The 8,743-nt window shown below is 42.5% G+C and overlaps 1 protein-coding gene across 1 annotated transcript in view; it reads right to left on the bottom strand.

The window, feature by feature from the left end:
- Window positions 1-8,743, bottom strand: part of fer1l4 (fer-1 like family member 4) — a 35,875-nt gene that overhangs the window by 21,904 nt on the left and 5,228 nt on the right. Inside the window, 16 exon segments of the mRNA XM_078249167.1 lie at window positions 763-991; window positions 1,667-1,775; window positions 1,929-2,032; window positions 2,502-2,571; window positions 3,114-3,227; window positions 3,229-3,240; window positions 3,777-3,856; window positions 4,480-4,666; window positions 5,105-5,285; window positions 6,028-6,196; window positions 6,279-6,363; window positions 6,460-6,522; window positions 6,665-6,796; window positions 7,964-8,024; window positions 8,171-8,338; window positions 8,550-8,594. Of these exon segments, the coding sequence (XP_078105293.1) occupies window positions 763-991; window positions 1,667-1,775; window positions 1,929-2,032; window positions 2,502-2,571; window positions 3,114-3,227; window positions 3,229-3,240; window positions 3,777-3,856; window positions 4,480-4,666; window positions 5,105-5,285; window positions 6,028-6,196; window positions 6,279-6,363; window positions 6,460-6,522; window positions 6,665-6,796; window positions 7,964-8,024; window positions 8,171-8,338; window positions 8,550-8,594 (1,809 nt within the window).

Below are 8,743 nucleotides of genomic sequence, written 5' to 3' on the forward strand. Positions count from 1 at the left end.
GCGGGAGCCGTGTCCATGGGAGCAATACCTCTTGGTAGAGTCTTTAAAGGCAAATTGGTGCCAGGTGAGTGGCCGGACTAAGAGCCATTGAAGAAGGTCTACAAATTAGGACCTTCAGTATAAAGTGACTAGATTTGGGATTCTGGAGCCACCTAATGGATCCTGTCCTAGGAGCTTCCCTACCCTCTCCTGGAAGGTGAAATAGGATCCCGTCAGAAGTTAGAGGCATGAAAACGGGGTGGGTCATGTTCAAGGCTTCCATTTTGGAGGCATCTACTTAACAGTGAAGAAAGCTGCCAAGATGAAGAAGGGCAGACTGGTGTCAGGAGGCCGGAAGGGCTGAAGCTTCGGTAGACGCAGACTAGCTGCAACTCAACTCAGAAAGGGGAAGCTTAATTTTTGGGGGGGAAGGAACCTAATGGGGATATTGTTGGGCAGGGGAAGGAACAGTTTGAAGATTCCTAAACCTAATTGACATGCCTTCTGTGGAGGAGGCAGGATTGGAAGACCTAGAGAAAGTCATAACATGGCAAGGTAGTTCCAGGGCAGTCCCAGAACACAGTGGAGAGATTAACTATCCCATCTAACCTGTCAAAGTTTTGGGATCACCCAGAGGTAAATTAATGATGGGGCTGGGGAGATGGATGCCTCCTATTTGGCCATCTTCCACCATCTTGCAGCCGGAGAAGTGGTGGAAAATAGATGGATTGTGTAGTATTTCTAGGTGCAGTAGTTACCTGTGTGGGTGCAGAGGTTACTTACCTGTTGTATTCGGTGGGCTGGGGTCTCATGGCAGCAGACACAGATCTGATCTCAGGTTCGGGACTCAGCACCTCCTCTCTGTCCAGCTCCTCCTCTGACTCCAGCAGACCCTGCACCTCTTCATTGAGATCTTCCCTGCTGCTCCTCAGCTCCTCCCTGCTCCTCCTCAGCTCCTCCCTGCTCTGGCTCTTCTTGGATCTCCTAACCCCTACTGCCTTCCCATAATTTCCTGACAGAAACAGAACAGCTTGTGAAGCTCAGGGGGATTGAAGTTGGAAATAAAATTGCATATATGAACCCAAGGTAGCCAAAGGGATCTGGCTCAGCAGTGGCCTAAATCCGCCATCAGTTGCCAACTCTGGCCCAAAGCAGACCCCAATACACTGACTAGAACTGATTGTTAATCAAAATTAGCCCTAGTTCACATGACACCCTAGATTGTGCTCTGCATGATTTTAAATGATGTGAAACAACAGTTAAATAATTTCCGGTATTTAAAAGCAGTGAAAAAGTCTTAAACTGTACAGATTAGGGCTGAAATGAATCTACAGAAAATGAATCAACAACTATTTTGATAATCGATCGTTTCTGTAATTTTCAAAGAAAAATTATCAAACATTCTTCAGTACCAGCTTCTTTTGAATTGTGAGAGTTTGCTGCTTTCTGTTGTCTGATAAAAAAGTAAGTTAAATATCTTTAGGTTTTGCACTGTTGGATGGACATTTAAAGATATTACTTTTGGGCTATAATTGTGATGGATCAGTGTTTTCTGACCTGATTAATTCAAAAATCGAAAAAAGAATCAGCAGATTAATAGACAATGAAAACAATTGTTGCAGCCATAGTACAGATGTGTATGTAAGCAAACAATTGTCATATCTAGGACATAAAATACACTGTTTACCTATGGAGAGTTCGAAGGTCACCGGTCTGTTACCTACAGATGGGTCCATCATAGTGACTTCAAACAGAGATGCGAACAACAGAAAGTCCTCCCGTTGTCCCTGGAAACCCTGAGGACCAAAAACAAGAGGGAAAACATGAGAGCTACAGGACATCACTCTGTCCGTTTTTTTATGCTATATGCAGATGACATACAAGTATACGACACAGTGTGTTTAAAATGGCTCGTTAATGATGATGGTGTTGGTGGTGGCAGCACTGACCTCAGGGAGTGGGTGGATCTCCTCAATCTCTACGGTAACAGCCTCTGGTACCTCAACTCCCGCCTCCCCTGACTCGTCAACCAATCCACTGGTAGCCACAGACACTATGACAACAAGTAAACAAATCAATGATTAAACTACAAATAAAAGAGGTCCAGAGCATACTTTCATTATTTCAACATCCTAGCTGTGAAACAAATAAAAATAATAATGATAAAAATAAACAGTAAAGCCTCTTTAAACTACACTTTGAATAATTCACTTCAGTTCAATTCAGATTTTGTGAATCCCCTGTTTTGCTGTCTTACCCTGAGTCAATAAAGGAGCTACCAGATTCCCCCTGCTTCCAGTCTGTGTGCTAAGCTAGGCTAAACATGTCCTGGACCTAGGCTGTCTTTGTTCTGGACACTCAGAGAGATGAAACTGATGTCCATCCATGTCCTTGAACTAAAACATTAAACTTGTTCTCTATTCTGTGTTACCAACATTATTGAATTATGATAGAAAACTACACCCTCCCCTTTAAAGTTTAGTTTCTAGTTTCTCCTGCTTCTCCTCAGTAGATAGACAGACCTTCCTTTTTCTTGTCCTTTTTGCTGCTCCTCTTCTTCCTCAGTCCCAGCTTCCCCAGTGCTCCCTTCACCTTTAAGGACACACAAGAAGGAGTTACACAAGAGTCAGTAGTTGTGTTTCTATTCAATTGTCATGAAAATTTTAAGCAAACTTTTGAAATGTTGCAAAAAAGAAATGCAAAATTGGTGCATATTCATCAACTGGTTTGGAGCGAATAAACTAGGCTACGCAAAGTGTAGTTTCATCCAAAGTTGGCGGGGTAGGCTGCGCTATACATATGGCTGTAATTGGCCAGTAAACAGAATAGATGAAGTAGAGGTTGCAAATCGGAAACAAAACATGTTGCCTTGGCCATCTAACACATCTACGAACAATAATGGAGGCAGATCTTCAGAAAACGGCTAGTGAGGTGATGTAAGAGAGTTGCTGAGATCAGTTGAGTATCATTTAGGTCACATACGATTTTATTAGATATTGTGGTTGCCAAGGCAACAACATCCTGACTCAGATGAAACATGCAAGAGAAAATAGCTTGGCTTGTTAATCTGTTTGAAGGTCTGTGGTAAAATACACTGATGTAACTTTTATGAAAAAACGGGAAGTGGGAGGTACCTTTCCCAAGGGGGCGGAGCCTGTATCTGGGACGACGGCAGCAGGGGAGGAGTATACCTCCACGTAGAGAGCGAGGAGGATTCGACCACGGTAGAAGATTCCTTCACCCAGACCCGTGGTTCAAAGCCTGTAGGAGAGAGAGGGTTAGTCCAGTTCAGTCTGGATCAGTTTTGTTTAGTTTGTTCGACTATGCTTGCTATATAGCAAGCCAGCTAGCACACCTATCTGGCTTGCTAGGGGGCTATGGTGCTGGAAACACCACATAAAATATGGCTCCGGAGACTCTCGGTCGGCCCAACTTGGACAGACAGCCCACAATCTCCCTGGTGTGTCACCAACTTAACCCTGAAGACATTGAGTTAGATTGAAAAGGACAGGGTTACAACCAATGGTATGGGTGTAGCCTGCCAAAGTACAAACTTTAGATTTGACCTATGGCTCAGACAATATATGCTGGACTCCTTAAGAGGTCTGGACATTAAAGGAGAAATGTTCAACATTTGCTGGCCCTAGCCTTATATTTACCATACAGACATAAGAGTGGTATCAATCCTCTCATTTAACTCTCAAAAATAAAATAGGTAAGTGTATTTCCCAAAAATACAATACAATACAATAAAATGTATTTAAATGTTAGATTTGATTTGGTGGATTCTGGTTTACCTGGTGGATGTCTCCAAGGGTGGAGTTCTGAGGAGAACCATACAGGTTCACCCAACATGGACCAAAGGTGGGGTTAAACCCTGCAGACAGAGAGATATTTCCTTGTTACCATACATTCTCAAAGAAAAACTGGTATTCAAACAATGGCAGAGTCTAGCACAAACAAGTAAAAGCTGGTCTCTATTAAAGGCTTATAATGTAAATGTAACTCTCAATTCTTAACGTAGACAATATACACACATCATTTCAACAGCACTGATTCCGATCATGTCAACATCATGCCATATTACACCATTCAGATAAAGCACTTTGTATTTTGATTTTGATTCCAGTTGCTTTTGCTTACTTTTGATCACTGTTATACTACTGTCAATTGAACTCAACACTTCCTTTGTATGTTTCCCATTAAAAGCCTACTAGGAAAGGAAGTAATAATTGTATGCCTGTTGAAACAATGAAAGACTTTTAATGTGAAGTATCTGAGCAGGAGGTGTTCAGTTAAATGATGGTAGCGCAACAGAAATCTAAAAAGATAAACTAAAACTTGATGAAATACACTTTAAAAATAAAAAATAATAAAATATAAAGGGCTTTCACTGATAGAAGACATTGTCAGATAAAGACCTGGTTCTCTCTGCAGGTGATTTCTGATGTTTAGTAGAGTACCATTAAAGTAAACACAAAAAAATTCTGATGATTGTACCGTTCCTGGTGGGGTCTGAAATCTGCTGCAAGTCCAGGAAGTGCGTTGCCAGGGCGATGTCTCCCATCTTGGCGTCATCGAGGACCTGGACTCTGATTCGCTGAGCCAGAGGAGGAAACTGCTCAATGAAAGAGATTTCCTCATTCCAAACTGGACAGCTGGTGGCACTGGCGACTGATGTCTCCCCCTGCAGACACATAGTACGATTAGAACATTTGAGATTTGCAGATTTATAGTTGTACTATTAAAAGACAATTAGCATTTTTTCAACCTAAAAGTTCCAAGAACTTTCAAACCAGAGGAACTAAACTAGCAACAGAAAGTCGCCTTTGCGTATTTCTGTTTGTGTTTCCACCGCATCTTAAGAACCTGAATAGTTTGATATAATAACTGAGTATTTATATTTCTACATCGGGGTGTTGGTATTTTTAATGGATCTGAGTACTTCTTCCACCACTGCCAATCAGTGACATTCAGCCCTGCAAGCTCCACCCTGAAAGAAATATAGTACAGGAACTACTACTAAATGTAGTTTCCGATTTCCTCAAAAAGTTCTTGGTGCAGGCTGCTACCTCCTGGAGGAGAATATATATAACAACACCTGTGTATTTATACGTCTGATTACCTGTTGTCCAGCGAAGGTCACCTGTACGTAGGGATCAATAAAGACCTTTCGGTCAGTGACCTTTGACATCTTGGCCATCAGCCCTGCATCCATGGTGGGCAGACCCTCTGCCCTGTAGATCCGGACACGGAACCGAGCCCACGGACGTTCAGAAGCCATACCACGAGGAAGCAGCAGGTTCCTGCAAGAAAAACACAGTCAGAACACAGATCCGATTGCATCAGCTGTTCAAACTTAGCCTCAATATAATGCACCGTTTAACTAACTGCTCAAGGCTCGGCGGCAGTGGTGGCAGATGTTTTACTGAAGTAAAAGTACTGCATTCAAAATCTTACTTAAGTAAAAGTACAAAAGTATTAGCATCAAAATATATTTAAAGTACCAAAAGTATGTAAAATGGCCAATTTCAAAAATGAAGTGCAATATATTACTGGATTATGATTATTACAGTAGTGTGTCCAACACATAATGTTGCAGCTGGTAAAGGTGACGCTCATTTTAATTAGTTTATATACTGCTGGGTATCTTAACTTTAATAATACAACATAATTCATTAGTTGATTATATTTTGCATTGATAATCTGAACCTGCAAAGTATCTAAAGCTGTAGTACTACAATATAATGTAGTAGAGTAAAAAAGTACAATATTTCCCTCTGAATTGTATTGGAATACAGCTAAAAAGTAGCACAAAATGGAAATACTCAAATAAAGTACAAGTACTTTAAAATTGTACAGCAAAGTACAGTGCTTAAGTAGGAGGGGGGGCACATTTTAGCCTGGCCAAAATGGCCCACAGCTCATTTTATGTATGTTAATCTGACCATGCTGATTCATGACTTTTGTCATCACATCTGTTTTTGTCCTTTGTTAAGTGCTGTGTAGTTATATAGTATATACATATTGCAATGTGTTGGTACTGACTTTTCTATGTCTTCACTGGCTCCGGACGAGGAGGGCGGGGGCAAACTGGCCATGCTCAGAGCGTCCCCCTTCATCAGCACACTGAGGCTGGCCTTGACGTAACCTTTGACCCCTGACCTGGTGTCTGCCGGATCGGTGAGAGGAGCCCACTTCTGGTAGAAGCGGTGGTCTGGAGACGCACAGAGGTCAGAGGTCAGTGAATCCTATACTGTATTTGGATCAGCGTACTGCAGTGTGAGAAGTACTAGTACCTGGCTGGTTGTACACGGTGGAGATATCAATCTTAAAGGATCCAATGTGGGTCATCAGGAAGGCCAGAGTCCGCCTGTGGAACACCTGAGAGGAGGGGACATTTACAGGGGTTCACTTTGGCCACACCCACATGGTACAGTAACAGCAGTAGAAACAGAAGTGAAAAACAGTAGAACTGACCTTTATCTCTATGACTTTATCAAAGAAGATTTGTGGAGTCTCTTGAAACTCAAACTGGAAGTTCTGAAAGAGAAGGGGAGGTAAACAGCTGTATTGTATTCTACTGTACTATATTCCACTGTACTGTCCTGTACTGATTGTATCCCACTGTACTCTACTTTATTAAACTGTACTGTACTACACTACTGTCTCCACTCTGTAGTACCTCATTGTAGAAGGGGCAGTTGGTGGATTTCTGCGTCGCAGTGTGTTTTTTCTGATCTCCCACTCTGATGAAAATTGCAGGGCTGATGTTCACTCCAACCAGCTTCTGAGCCTCCAGGATGTTCACATTCACCTTCATACACACACACACACACACACACACACACACACACACACACACACGAACACACACACACACACACACACACACACACACACACACACACACACACACACACACACGAACAAACACACACGGACACGAACAAACACACACGGACACACACACAAACACACACACACAAACAAACACACACATACACAAGCTTTATGGTTTCTTCTAAATTGGCTGGAAGGTCTATCTGTGAACTGTATCTCCCGTTAAGCAGCATCAAAAAAGTAAGTTAGAACTAAATGAACCCTTGCCACCCGGCCTATATCAGAGGGACAGAAGGGGACAGTTCACATTGGGCTCCAATTATTACGGAACCATGTTGCTGAAAAAGAGACCCTGGCTGATTGTTGAACCTTTATTCATGGAGAAGCAATTCAGATTCTGTCCCAGTTGTGAAACAATAGTCAAGGATGCTGGAGGGTTCCTCATGGTAGTTTGCCCATCCAGTTTACTTGTTTTGTAGACTTGGAGAGGGCTTATGACCCTCAGGGTTTCTTGTGGGGGCTGCTGCAGGAGAACAGTGTGCTAGTGCAGGTATAACTAGTTAACTTTGGTTATATAAGTTACTCTTGCGAGTTGTGTCCATATTCTCAGGCAAAAAGTAAAGCACTTTCTGAGTGGGAAATATCTTGCTCTTTAGCTGCTAAATGCGCCGCTATGTTCACCAGCTAGTGTCAGAACTGTGTCTGTCTGCTGTTTGGTGCTCGGCAGGTAGTGTACAGCGGGCTTTTAGATTATTATTCTTTATCAAAACAACGGCCTGCTGCAGAAACATCACAGACTGGTGAACCAAAACAGTAAAGATTAGTGCTGGACAGCTTAAAAATGAGCTGAAACTCACTACAAAGTAAAGTCAAGGTCAGCTGCCGATTCAGGTGATAATTCTCTGGAGGTTCATCACTATGAGCGATGCCTCTCACATAAAGATATAGATCATAGCCGCTTTAATTAAAGGGTTTCAGGGCACACCAGGGTATGCTGGAGGGACTACACATCACCTCAGGATCCTCCAGGAGTAGCTCGAAGATGTGGCTGGAGAAAAGGATGAATGGGCTACCTTAATTAGCCTGTTGCCACAACAACAGACACCTGGATAAGCAATAAAAAACGGATGAATAAACTGACCTGAAAACTCTGGACTCTGGGCGTCGCCGCAGAAACATTTCTGGACATCGGCCTGTAACGACTACACAAACACACAGGAACGCACACACACACACCCCCACACACGCACGCACGCACTCACACAGACACACACACACACACACACATATTGTTGACAGCAGATCAGTTTACAGACAGACAGACAAACAGACAGTAAAGTAACCAGACCTCAGTAGAGGAGTGAAGATGATGTTGGAAGCCTCCAAGTCCATCAGGTCGTCATCAAAATCATCATCATCATCATCATCTTCGTCTTCATCCCCAGTCTGGACCAAGCTCCGCCCCAGACGCCGAGCCTCTCTCTCCAACTGAGCTGGACGAGCGACAGTCAGCTGACTGTCAGGGGGAGAGAGATAGAAAGTAGTTCTCCCAATACTCAAAGTACATAATATGTGTACTTTGTTTTTATTTTATTGTTCAGACTAAAGTATAACTCATACTTGAGCATGTCTGATGTTTTTGGCCAATATTATCTTTTCATATATACATTGGTATCAATACCCAGTATTGCTCAAAGACTGAATGTGCGAGTTGTGTAACTTCTCACCTTTCAGGGTCATTAAATCCGTCATTCCTGATGACCAGAGCTGATCTGAGAATAAAGGAAGGAAGAGAAACAAAATGACATGAGAGAAACACTGGAGGTCTGCACTAGTTTTCTGTAACACACTAAATACTGAAACCCTCTCACTGCCTGACTCTTTGTAGGATTTTTTTTCTTTTCACAGAGCTTGGTTTCCC

The sequence above is a fragment of the Sander vitreus genome, chromosome 4, assembly GCF_031162955.1.
Source record: "Sander vitreus isolate 19-12246 chromosome 4, sanVit1, whole genome shotgun sequence".
Lineage (NCBI taxonomy): Eukaryota > Metazoa > Chordata > Actinopteri > Perciformes > Percidae > Sander > Sander vitreus.